The sequence below is a fragment of the Onychostoma macrolepis genome, chromosome 18 (assembly GCF_012432095.1).
Source record: "Onychostoma macrolepis isolate SWU-2019 chromosome 18, ASM1243209v1, whole genome shotgun sequence".
Lineage (NCBI taxonomy): Eukaryota > Metazoa > Chordata > Actinopteri > Cypriniformes > Cyprinidae > Onychostoma > Onychostoma macrolepis.
The window spans coordinates 30,248,291-30,262,202 of NC_081172.1; the positions used below are offsets into that span (position 1 = coordinate 30,248,291).

Here is a 13,912-nt window from a genome sequence, read left to right on the forward strand (position 1 = left end):
GCTAACTAGCACGTTATTAGGAAAGGCGATTTGCAAAGATTCATAAAAAAATTAAATAAAACCTTTATTTTTTTTATATATTTTTTTTTAAAAACCACTGGGTGGATTTTTATTATTATAGGATGGATGTGTACACGCTTCCAACACACGTTTATGTTCAAACTTGTAATGTGAATTTTGCATCCGATGACCCCTTTAAGGGTAACACTTTATTTTAAGGTGTCTTTGTTACACATTACATGTGTTTACTATTAGATTTATAATAACAATAAATTATGCATAATTACATTCAAGTAAACCTAAACCAAACCCTAATCCTAACCCTAACCATCTAGTAAGTACATGAAGTTAATTAAATATATAATTACCTTAAAATAAAGTGTAACCACTTTCAGTTTACCAGTTTAGTATACCAAAAGTACAATTACAGGGCATTTTTATTAAGCACATAAATATGTATTTAAAAATGTATTTGTAGTATACGTAGCATGAAATAACAGATTTTAAACATTACATTTTAGTATATTTATTTTTCACTAGGGAATTCACTTTCTACACCGAGACATTAACATCATAATGTTATCTTTATCATACGTATACTATCCAATGCTTTTCATTTTAAAGTACATACGTGTACAGTAAGAAAGCATTAGGAATGGCCCCTGCTATGCTTTCAACACAGATTTATTAATGATGAAAATGGTGTCCACTGACAAGAGTAAACATGCTCCTGAAATACTACGTTTGAAGTTTTAACGGTGATAAACTCAAAAAAAGGGACTTGTATGGAATTAGATCATGGATCATGGTCTAATAAGGAACAGGTTGGTTCAGAGCATGTGAAAAGTCAGTGAAATACCACAATGACCTATATTGTTTATAACTAACAAGCATTCTGACTAACAAACCTAAGCCTATTAAATACGGTTCTAATCTACTGGATTGGTTCAGGAAGGAGAACTTTGAATCTCGAGTCTAGTTTGCACAGAGCTGTGGTAGATGAATAAAATCTGGCTGTTGTTACATGGCTTTAAATGGTTTATAGTGGTTTGATACAAACATTTTGCTACGCATAACAGCACATTTTGTTAATCAAATCAGTCAAAGCAACTATCAAAAGAGTTTACTATGCTATTTAATCAGTGTTGCCATGCCAAACTCTGAGGAAAGATTGTGCAAGTTCATCTGGCAAAGCCCATCTAGCTCCACATCTGGATAATATTACAAACAGTGGAGACGTGAAGCCCAGCACCCCAGGAGATAAAAATACTTGACGTAAACTTTTCTTTTTTATTTGAAGAAGATTTACAGATAACTGCTGGACTTCAATAACTGGATGAATCCGAATGCTTGGAGAAATCTGGCTAAATATTCTGCACAGAAACTGGATGCCAGTGTCGCTTCCCTGCATGGTTACACTGTAAAAAACCAAGACGCACAGCTTGTCAACAGATGTGCTGCATGTGTAAACCCAGTCTGAGGTGTCGTTCAGATATTATCAGGCATCTTGAACTGTTTTAAGTTGACATTCCGACTTAAAAACATAAGGCTCAACCAAAAAGTCAATTTTACGCCTGCGTCCATCAGGATTCCCATACCTTTTTAACCAATTTCCATGGACTTTCCATTTGTGATGCATGGATAAGAAATAACCCCTCCAAGAAAAATCAGTTTAAGCTGGTAGCTTCTGCAAAATTATAGCTGGTTTCTTGCCGGTTCAAGCTGGTCATTAGCTGGCTGTCCAGCTTCCATGCTTCAAAAGCCATCTCAAGCTATGGTATGGCCAGCTGGTAGCTAGTTTGTTGCTGCTAATGACCAGTTAAAGGGAAAGTTCACCCAAAAATGAAAATTCTGTCAATAACTCACCCTCAAGTCATTTCAAACACTAAGATTTTTGTTCATCTTCCGAACAAAAATTAAGATATTTTTAATGAAATCTGAGAGATTGCTTTCAGTCCATTGACAGTCTTCGCCACTACCAATTTGACACTTTGATCATGAAGTGATTATAAAAATAATCTACATGAATTGAACAGTTTACTTCAAACTTTCTGAAAAGATTCGATCACTTTATATGATGAACAGATTTAATTTAGGCTTTTATTTACATATTTATATTGATCGGCGAACATAAACTGAACCGTACGTGCTTGATGTGCAACAACGAACCTCAATGGTTCTTGCGGAACCTCAGATGTGCTGCATAACACACTAGAACGAGCCTCATTGGTTCTCACATGTCAAGCAAGCATGCTTGAGATCTGATGTGTGCACTGATTAGTGTTTATACTGAATTAAATCAGGTCATAATATAAAGTGATCAAATATCTTCAGAAAATTTGGACTAGACCATTCAATTCATATCAGTTTTAAAATCTCTTTATAATGGCTTCGAAGTGTAAAAAAGATAGTTGTGTGGACTGACAGTGAAGGGACAGAAATCTCTCAGATTTCATTAAAAATATCCTCATTTGTGTTCCGAAGATGCACAAAAGTCTTATGAGTTTGGAATGACAGGAGAGTGAGTAATTGATGATGACAGAATCTTCATTTTTGGGTGCACTATCCCCTTAACGACCAGTGTGGACCAGCAAAAAACATAGCTGGTTTTAGAGGGATTTTAGGCACTTTTGAGTTAGTCAGGCTGAACACCAGCTTAAAACTAACAAATATGCTTTGGCGTTGAGCAGTGACATGACTTTAACACATTTTAATTATATCTATGACTTTTCCAGGCCTGAAAACCTCAATTTTCAAACTCTTTCAAATCTCCAGGTCTTCCGTGAATGCGGGACTCCTGGTGCTTAAAACAGCGCGTTCTGCGTGAACGCACCCTCAGCAAGGCCAGGAGCACAGCAAGTTCCAGCACAATAAAGTCGCTCCAGCCATTTCACAGTCTGCAGACAGACACACCAATGCTGTGAAATGGCCTTGGGTCTGGAACGGCATGATATGGTTTAGAAACAACTGTAAAACTTCAGCTCTATTTTGTGACCAGACTCGCAGCTGCAGTCCAGACGCTCAGAGCTTCAGCCAGGAGCAGCGTTACAAAGTTGAAGAGCCTCACACCGCCGGTGTAGCAGTTTATCAGATACACGGAGGCTGAATGAGGTTTGCTGGATGAGAAGCTGGTGTGCCCGTTGGCTGGCCTGCACACCGCGTCTCCAAAATGAACGAAAAGACAAACAAAAACGTTTCTTACAGCAATTAGACGTCCAATCTTACCTGCAATCGCTCCGACGCAGGCTGCCACATTTTAGTAGATGATACGCTCGATTGTCAGGCTGGAAACAGGGATAGTCCAGCTATAACATCTGCTCGCTTACGGCGCGTTCTTGCTCCTTCTGTCTCCTCAAGCAATCCCGAGGAAAAAATAAAGAGACAGTGAATTCCAACGGTGCGCAAGAACGAAACTCCGCCTGCGAAAACACGCACAGGCTCTTTTCTTTCTTTCTCTCCCCCTTTTTCTGTCCCTCTGTGTGTCCTCCGCCCCCTCGCTCGACTGCTGTTATACTCAGAGTGACCAGAAGAGGGCGCCACTTAGCGGAGCGCCACAGACGTTACATATTTTTAAATATTTATTTTCACAAAATACACGAATGTAATATTCGAGACCACGAATTGTTTCACATATAATACGCTATTCTAACAAAATCCGTAACTTCATAAAACATGAGTAAGATTTTTAACATCAATAATTAGCCTATATATGATAATTAAGGATAAAAAGAAAGCAGACGTTACATGTAACTGCATTTCAGTTCACAAAAGTTGTCACAAATGGCGTTTCTAGCCTTTGATCGGTAAGCCATATTTTGATACAGTCTTGTATATTCATAGCCATATAAATGACAATCAGTCCTCATTTCCCTACAGTACAGAGTCTTTCACAAGCTGCACGCGCAATAAAGAGCTGCTTTAATTATCATTGACAAATGAGCTCAGACATTTGCAAAGGTTTGTTTCCTACAATAGTTTGCACTCTTTTAGTTTTCTGTCTCCTAAAATATTAAGCTAGCCTACTATCTCGGTTTGAGAAACCCCTGCGAAAGATTCAGTGCATGAGTGAACTGTTCGAATGAATCGCGATCAAATTCAGAACTTTACGCAAATCCGATGATTCGTTCGCGAATTTCTAGCTCTGATTCTAAACAGCTGCAGAAAACACGACTTGTTTGCTGGAATATTATAAGAGAAAATTATTCTCTAGAAAAGGGTCTCCTATGAAGTATTAAAAAAGTTAAAAATAAAAAACTCTTCTGAGAAGTTTTCCTTTTAAATCTACTTTCATTTTAGTCAATAGTCTTGCCTGTACGGATTTATGTCCACTGTAGCAAAATTATATTTACTTTAAAAAAAAAAAAAAGGAATACACACACACACACACACACACACACACACACACAGACATAATAAATAAATACATTTATTTATTAAAAAAAAAAAAAAATCTATAGACAGATATTTCTGCTATCGAGCATCATTGCCCCTATGACAACTAGTCCCATTCTTATTTAGTAAGACTGAAATTGTATAACTAGGCATAAGCTTTCAAACCAGTTGTCCACTGAATGAATGAGTGTTTTGGGGACTCGCAGAGAAGCAGTGTGATAAACCTGGACCTTCTGAAACCCTCATGGTGTCACAGGTCAGAGACTGACCCTACCTGTCTATAAATGATGTGTTAAATTTGGATTTTCCAGGATTTACAAAGCAGTTAAACCACCATATCTACTTTACACCCATAGTAGCCCACACATCTGGTATGCAAAGAGAATATTTAAAAGTACAAGTTAGATTCTGGTCTAAGAGTTTATACGATGGCTAAGGATGCAGCAGCTTGCCACTTACTCACACACATATTTGACCTATTATTCATTTATTCCACAGTCAAAAAAGTGAGTACTTTTCGGCTGAATTCATTTCACGTGAGTGCACATTTGAAATATTTTTTACAATCACAATATTTTTGCAGTGAAACTGACACTGTATCATATACTGTATGTGTATCTTTCTGTTAATCTCATTTCATATTCTCAGGATTTCATATTTTCTATATAGTAAAACAATGGCATTCATCTTTATTCTAAACCAGAAACTGTCAAATAAGAGGTCAAATAAACACTTAAGGGGCCAAAAGGGACTTTAGTCTGTCTCAGAGGTCAAAGCTATCAAAACCGTGTCCTTTCTTCCCTGCGGTGGGGGGACTTCTGAGTGACCAGAGCATCCTCACAGTACGCCGTTCTTACAGATGTTTACTTCAGAACATCTGGAGCCCACACAGGTCACTGAAGGGTCTAGGACATCGTTTGAACTCCATATAAGGGCACGGCCAGCTGGGAGACATTCCATGCGCAGACAGTCAAAGGCATTTCGACGGTGGAAAACACATCCTCTCTCTTACCGTCTGCATCTGAGTGTGCGTTTCTCATCTTGAGACATGAGACACGATTGCAACACTGAATGCTTTTACAAATGTCAAGTTTGCTTTGCACACTACAGGGAAAGTGGTTATGAGTTTGGACTGTTTGGAGAGATAAAGCGTGTTTGTGTGTGCATGAGACTTACCATCTGTTCTTTGGGATAAAGAAAACACGTCTGATGTGTGCGGCATCTTCCAAAACGTCTTGTTCCCTGTGATATAAAGTTACATGTAGTGCTTCCTTATCTCCAATTAAATACCTTCAACATGCACTAATCGCTTTCATTACTAGACGCATCCATCAGGATTTGTATTTTTAAGGTTCATTGTATCTCGTCTCGTTTATCATATGTTAAACATCCAAGAATTAAAACAGGCTTTCACTTGAACTTTTATTAATACATCATTCCACATATATAACCAAATGGGTGTTATCTTTATCTAACAAAAACAGTGCTTGGGTTAGAAGCTTCCCTTCAGTGCTGATCCTAGACACAACCTGTTCATTCACCTAAAGATGAAGATTAAATCTTAAAACTTGCCTTCATGCTGTTCATTTCCGATCTCCTGTAGAACACTAAAACAGGATATTTGGAGAATGTCCAAGCGGTGATATATCTTGGTCAAGCTCCAAAATGGACAAAATAAAGTAAAACTGCCTAAAAGTCTCCTAAATATCTTCCAAATCTCATTCACCCTTTTGTTCAATTGAAAATATTCAAATAGTGAGATCAGCCATAAGAAACCTGAGCCAGTTTTATTTGATAGCATTCAAACCCAACATGGCACAATGCTTCTTAAGGCAAAATGTTTTAATACTAACAAACACGATTTGAAAGCTATGAGAGATTTTTGGTGATCATTTTGCATTTCAGTCTGCTCATCATACGGTTTTATCATAGCTTGAATGTAGTGCATGTGTCTTATGAAGTACTCTCATTGAATGGAAAAGAGCAGATTGGACATTCTGCAAAATAACTCCTTTTGTGTTTTTCAGAAGAAAAAGTGGTTTTGGAATAGCATGAGGTAACTTCAGTTTTAGGCAAGCCATTTCCTTAATTCAGGCATTAAAGAGCATCAAAACTGGTCTCAGATCAGCTACAGAGGGCAAATTCTACCTGTCTATACTAAACAAAAGGATAACCATAGGAGTACAATGAGTATAAGTAGCAGATATGGAAGATAAGAGAGAAAGGGAGATGGGTAATGGAAAGAATGAAAACATCCTATGAGAACCACTCCAGCCAGATGCAAATGAAGAGAAAAAGAGGGAGAAAGAGCTGGAACCCGTTGCAGGAACACCAGAAGCGCATGGCAGAAATACACCAGTCTTAACCAGACTTGAGGACCTGTCAGAGACACTTCACTTGTTCCAATACTCTGACTCACTAATGTCTCAGTCGATACTAATGGGGAAGGTAATCGTATTCTTGGAGGCTATTTTTAAGTTCATTTCAATGCCAATAAACATTCTGAGCAGATTAAAAGTTTCAAAGTTTCCTACTTGTCCTCATTATTTTCCCTACAACTTCCATTACACAGGCAGCATTTTCAGTTCTTGAATTTTCCATGGCTCTCACGCATTCGTGTGTTTACATTCACAATCTTATGATTATGTTTAACAATCTGAAAACATGTAAGGCCATGTAAATGCCATAAACTTTTATTTTATCAAGTAAATGTCAAAACCCATATGGCACACTTTGATTTTTCCCTTTACTCAGATTTCACTTTGTCCATAAACTGGCGGTTTATTAAACATGCACATGTCTGTTTACATTTTGACATTGAATAAAAAATGTAAATTCAGTTTTATTGTATTGTCAGATTGTTTATGAGCAAATTCTTGATAGCTATTGGCATTTTTCAGTATGTCTAAACTGACGCACTAGTTTTTTTTTCTGTTTTTTTCTCTCCCTGATAATTTGCGCTCACATTTGCAAAATTTCAACAAGATTTTGCAGGCAAAAACATTTTATTTTCCATTTTCAATAGTTAAGGGATGTATGACACACAGCTCACACAGAAGTCACCTTCAAATCCTGTGAATCTGCATGATCAACTTGAACAGGAGTGAAATCTGCATGGGAAACTCCCAGTCGCATAAATTCCTCTTGAAATCACTGTATTTTGCCTGCAAAATTTCGCCGAGCAGCGGTAAATGTGACCACAACTTAAGGAGCTTTGCAGGTGTACTGGAACAGAGAAGTCTTGCATAAAACACTATGAAATATAGATCAGGAGGCCTAGTTTATTACTTAGTGAAACGACACCACCAAATATTACTTTTAAAAGCACTTTGTTGTGCTGCCTTCACATGGACAGTGGTATCTTAAGACTTTGCTAACACCAAGTTTATGACACAAAAGAGACCACAATGAACAAGAAGAAAGAAACAGCAAACAACAATGTACATAAGGTTACAGAGTAATGCTGAACCACTGATCCTATCCATGCACCAGTAAGGCAACCTACATTGTCTTATCTTTTAATTCTTCTGTATAAAGTTACAGTTTAACTGTACTATGAGCTCTATTACTCCTAATTCTACAGCTTTTGCTTGGATTGCTGCTATCATATTTGTAATCAGAGTCTGGAGGGTGGAAGGGTCTGGTTAAACACCCCCTCTCATACACATTTTGCAATGTAGCTTGTTATTCGTCTACTTACATTCCACAAAACATTTGCGTCTGCAAACAAAGCACATTTGTTTGGGACTATTCCATTAACTAATTCTGTGCAGCACTCCTAGTGCCTGATATGAATTAAAAGCTTCATGGTTTACAATGATAAAATATATCAATTTCAAAAGTTTTAGTAAGGTTTGATAAATTTTTTTTCTATTCTCTGGAAATAAATACTGCACGAATTGGCTCATTATAAAGGCTGGAACAGTGGCTGTGTGTATGCGGTGCGTGTGTGTGTGTGTGTGTATATGCAGATGTATTGCCTCACAAATCTTTAGTTTTAATGAGTGCGACTAAAGGCTTGTCATCAGGGCTGTAATCTTCATAACTGATGGGAGTCGCATCATACATTGCTGGTCTAGATTTCTTCCCAAACCTGTAACACACACAAAGGAACAGGACATTTTTGTTGTTAAATAGTTGTTTGATCTCATGAGCCTAATAGCCTGCAATGACGCGGTCTGACCAGTGTGGCACTGTAGTACAAGACTGTAATTCAGCTCTCTCGGCTGCAATGCAATAGAAGACAAACAAAAGTTTATGACAAATGCAAACGAAACCGAACCAGTAGAGTGTAGGAATGTTTTACGAAACTACAAACAAAAAATTATGTTGTGTAAAGCCCCCTGATGTACTCACAGCACATTTCGCTTCGCTTAAGGGTTAAAATAAGTTTGATATAAGCAAGTAGTGGTTTACTGTTAGCGAACAACCCACTGCTGCTGAGAGCAGCATTTAGATATGCAAATATGTGTTGCACATTTTCCTCTCAGTAATGAAATAAACACACAACAAAAATGAAAGCGGTGAGAAAACAGCTGTTAAGAAAGCATCTGATCATAGTGATGTGGATAAGTTTGCACCAGCTCTGCAGTAAAGTCACATCATGTTTATATATATTTATACAACACTTTATGCAATAGACTCCTTTAAAGCAAGCAGCTTTACAGTATTAAACAAAGTGTCAGGGTCGATTTCAGTTAGAATTACAACTTTTATTTTCTGCTATAAAGCAGCTCTATATGTATATGAATGTATAGACTATGTATAACACAATATTTAAACAAACTGCAAAAGCTGAATAATCGATCAAAGCCTAATGGTTAATCTGTGAAACAATGGATTAGTCGATCAATCGTTCCAATAATCGTTAGATTAATTGACTATCAAAATAATAATTTGTTGCAGCCCTACAAAAACGAAAATTCTGTCATTAAGTACTCTCCCTCATGTCGTTCCAAACCCGTAAGACCTTTGTTCATCTTTGGAACACAAATTAAAGGAAAATGCCACTGGTTTTCCATATTCTAATATGTTCTTCCCTCAACTTAGACGAGTTGATATGTACCTCTCCCGTCTCAGTGCGTGCACTTAATCGCTCTAGCACACGGCGCAACTATGCTAGCGTTTAGCTTAGCACCATTCATTCCTTAGGATCCAAACAGGGATGAATTTAGAAGCCACCAAACACTTCCATGTTTTCCCTATAAAAAATGATAACTATAATGTATGGCGGAAGAACACGTCGCAGCACTTCGACCTCGGCGCAGTAATATCATCATGCGCCGAGGTCGAAGTGCTGCGACGCGCTCACTTGAGTGATGATATTACTGCGCCGAGGTCGAAGTGCTGCGAAGTGCTCTTCCGCCATACATTATAGTTATCATTTTTTATCCGCTTAGAAAATCACCACGTTTTATTTTGTGTCACCATACTTACTCGTGTAACTACTCATGTAACCATCTTTAAATAGGGAAAACATGGAAGTGTTTGGTGGCTTCTAAATTCATCCCTGTTTGGATCCTAAGGAATGAATGGTGCTAAGCTAAACGCTAACATAGTTGCGCCATGCGCTAGAGCGATTAAGTGCACGCACTGAGACGGGAGAGGTACGTATCAACTTTTTAAAAAGTATTTATCAATACTTTTTGTGCGCAAAGAAAACAAAAATAACGACTTTATTCAACAATTTCTACTCTCCCCTGTCAGTCTTTGACGCGCGTCCTTGGGGCCTTGAACATGTCAGTTGCGATGCTGTCAATGTAGCGTCAGAAAGCTCTTGGATTTCGCCAAAAATATCTTAATTTGTGTTCCGAAGATGAACAAAGGCCTTACGGGTTTGGAAGTACATGAGGGCGAGTAATTAATAATATAATATTCATTTTTGGGTGACCTATTCTTTAAGTTGTATAAAAATATCGTATTTTGTCAAAAAACTCATAAATCCAAGGCACTCGAATAGTGTGAAAAAATTAAGAAGCCTTTATTCACATGGCATTAGAATTTAAAAAAACAACACATTTGTGCACCGACGCGTTGCTGCTAACTCGCCTTCATCAGGGTGTCAATTTACAAACACACTCAGAGTTAATTTAAACAATCAGTTCATCACATGACATGTCACATGTCTCCCAAGCAGGTATCAAAACAACGAGAGAATTACTTATTAAAATCATAATCAATAAATTCAAATCAATTCAAAACACTGTAACAAATATTAAAGTCAAGAAAAAAACAAAAACATATACAAGTCTCAAAGGAATCAAAAATTATATCATAATTAAAAGAAACAAAGGAATTAATTACAAAAAAGGAGAAAAATCCAATTCTCCATTTAAACCTGGAAATTGTGTTGCTTTCAAAGTATAAATCCAGAAAGACTCTCTTTGTTGTAAACTTTTTATCCTATCTCCTCTTCTTATTGACCTCGGAATATGTTCTATACCCACTATTTTCAATGTACTGGGGTTACCATGATTTTTACCTCTATAATGCAGAACATAAGAATGCTATACGAATCTGTAATCCTCAATATCCCATGGCCTTACATTATAGAGATGTATCCAAAGAGCACCATTTAATGGACTTTTTACTCCCCAGCAGCACTTTTTTGCATAACTTTGAATATCTTATTTTGTGTTTTACAGTTGAAAACATAAAAAGAGGCATATAAAACAATATATTACCTTGCGTGGCGAATAGAGGCGATGGCGTTGCTGAAATCGCTGTCGATGCTGCGGCAGTTGTAAAACTCCTGGTAGGCGTGACGGGAGGAGCCCTGGTACTCGATACGGCTGATGCGACAGATACCAACGATGAGGATGATGAGCATCAAGACGAAAGCCACGCACAGAGCGCCGATGATAATGTACAGAGAGTGACGCGGCATGTTGGTCAGCGAGTCGACCGGCTGAGCCATCTTCCACTGCAGATCTGAGAGAAAAAAATTGTGTGAATGGGTGTCTTCTTGAGAAAAAACTTGCGCTATGCTATGTGGTTGCTAAGGACTTCTGTTATAAAGTTGCTAGGGTGTTCTGGATGGGGCATTGCTAGGGGGTTCTGTACAGTGACCGAGAGAGCTCAACGCACTGCAAATAGAAAAAACACCTGCAAATTAAGAAAACAATTTCATCAATTTGACAACACACGCGCTGCAAATGCTCACAACACAACCAAACAAAGAAACGCGCTGCAAATAAAATTCTTCATTTGGTTGTGTTGTGAGCATTTGCAGCACCTGCTGTCAAACTGATGAAGATGTTTTCTTGATTTGCTGGTGCTTTTTCTATTTGCATGTGTTTTCTGAAGTTGCAGCGCGTTGAGCTCTCTCGGCCACCGTAGTTCTGGGTGAAAATGCAGTTCCTTATATTTACAACAGCAGTCTAGCTCATGAAATGCTTTAATAACAGCCACAGACCAAGCGTCATCTAGCAAGGTCATACACACACCCAAAAACACAGTGGGATATTCAGAGAATCTCTGAATGGCCAGTTATTTCAGAGAGTCACATGGCTCCGCCTCCTCCCACGTCACAGTCGTCCTGTCCCTCCCTGCTGCCACAATGATGTGTGATGTGTGATGTGAGCTGGCGGAGCGTGAGGAGGTTCACAGGAAGCTAATGGTGCCGAGTCACAGCTGCCATAAAAGGCAGAAGCACGTCACTCCTCAGAGGATCCGCTCTCTACCCCTGTGCATACATAACGCTGTCCTTGAGGCCTAAGTCATCACAGAAAAATGACTGAAATGCCACAAGCAGAGCAAGAACACCACATCCCTTTTAGTCACTGCCCCATGGACAATTTTATATCATATGTGTTTTTGTTATAAATAAAATAATTATAAATGAATCATTCCTGACGCATTTCCCTTCACCTCTTGCACTAACTGTTAGTGTTTCTAGGTCAGAAGGCCGGTGTAAACTCACGGATCTCACAGCTTCCGCCGACCCAGCCGGGAGGGCAGTGACAGGTGTAGCCATTTGATTGGTCGATGCAAGTACCCCCATGGTGACATGGGTTGCTTTCACACTCGTTGATGTCAACCTCACAGTTCTCACCTACAAAGAGACAAAAAAGTGTTTGAGACAGAATACAAACCTACTATCCACATTCCCCTCAAAATACACAATGTTTGGAATACATACTAGTCTGCTAGATACTGCATACTGTAAAGTACACATGTAAAACAATACAAGAGCAAGTTATCTTGAAAATAAAAAAATATATATATATTTTGCATGTTTAATCCAATTTGTGCAAAAATGTCTTAATGGCTATCTGATCCGATAGTGATAAAAAAAAATTAAACTGATAGTCAAGTTGAATGCAGTGCATTGTGGGATACAGTATATTGTGAAGCGTGCCATATTGCACGCTTACACTGGCAAATATATTAGGTTAGGCATTTTCCAACTGGGGACTGCTAGGGGGTCCATGAAAAAGTTTACAGAAAAACAGTAAAAAAAAAAAAAGGGAAAATTAAATAATACAAATAGGATTACACAAAATAAAAAGTTGATATATATTTTTATTAAAACATATAAAAATGTAAACAAACAAACAAACAAACACAAACAAAAAAATAAAACATTACACAAAATAAGCTGATTAAAAATAAACAAAAAGATAATGTAAATGAATAAATAAACTGTACAGTTTTTCAAAAAAAAAAAAAAAGTATCTTAACGCTTTTATTTACATTGCTAAATATTTACCTAATTATTAGAAACTAAATATTTACCAAATAATATTTTATAATTTAACAATATATATTTCTCACAGTATAAATTGGGACTTTATACATGAAAATAGTATAAAGCTTTCCTGTAGCTCAAATAGTAGAGAGGGCGCTAGCAACGCCAAGATCATGGGTTTGATTCCCAGGGAAAGCAAGAGCTGGGAAAATGTAAAAATTGTAACTTGAATGCAATGTAAGTCGCTTTGGATAAAAGCATCTGCATAAATGAAATGAAATGAAAATATATAGCTGCCTTTTAAAAATCCTTGTCCCTTGTGTATGATCATATTTAGAGGTCTGTGGATTCTAATAGATTCAAAATCCCTATATTAGAAGTAGTAGTATTGTAATATATTATTTCTGAACCCAGCCAAAGACACAAATAAATCATACAAATGTAAACAACCACTAATATTCACCCATATATCCTGGTGGACACACACAGGATGCATTTCTCCCTCCACTCTCACAGCGTCCTCCATTCTGGCACCTGAGCTTCAGACAGGGGTCCTTATATATCTCACAGTGTTTACCTGAAATAACCCACAACACATTAATCATGCGTCATTTTTACTGACATTTTTAAATCCAAGTGCATGAAACGCACCTGTGAACTGTGGGGCGCAGATGCACTCGTAGGCATTGATCAGGTCCCTGCATGTGGCATAATTCTGACAGGGAGCAGACAAGCATTCGTTATACTCCTCCTCACAGTACAGACCATGATAACCTAAGAGAATAGATAGAAAAACACAAAATTATTGTCTGTAGCAATCAACAGCATGTC

The 13,912-nt window shown here is 37.7% G+C and overlaps 2 protein-coding genes across 2 annotated transcripts in view; both read right to left on the reverse strand.

The window, feature by feature from the left end:
• Window positions 1–3,493, reverse strand: part of pid1 (phosphotyrosine interaction domain containing 1) — a 31,212-nt gene extending 27,719 nt beyond the window's left edge. The window contains exon 1 of the mRNA XM_058752222.1: window positions 3,226–3,493. Within this exon, the coding sequence (XP_058608205.1) occupies window positions 3,226–3,255 (30 nt within the window). The 5' untranslated portion in view covers window positions 3,256–3,493. The remainder of the gene's footprint in view (window positions 1–3,225) is intronic.
• Window positions 3,494–5,803: 2,310 nt separating this feature from the next.
• Window positions 5,804–13,912, reverse strand: part of dner (delta/notch-like EGF repeat containing) — a 44,493-nt gene continuing 36,384 nt past the window's right edge. Inside the window, exons 9-13 of the mRNA XM_058750581.1 lie at window positions 13,733–13,855; window positions 13,545–13,658; window positions 12,314–12,445; window positions 11,076–11,322; window positions 5,804–8,485 (exon numbers count right to left, since the gene is read on the reverse strand). Of these exons, the coding sequence (XP_058606564.1) occupies window positions 8,374–8,485; window positions 11,076–11,322; window positions 12,314–12,445; window positions 13,545–13,658; window positions 13,733–13,855 (728 nt within the window). The 3' untranslated portion in view covers window positions 5,804–8,373. The remainder of the gene's footprint in view (window positions 8,486–11,075; window positions 11,323–12,313; window positions 12,446–13,544; window positions 13,659–13,732; window positions 13,856–13,912) is intronic.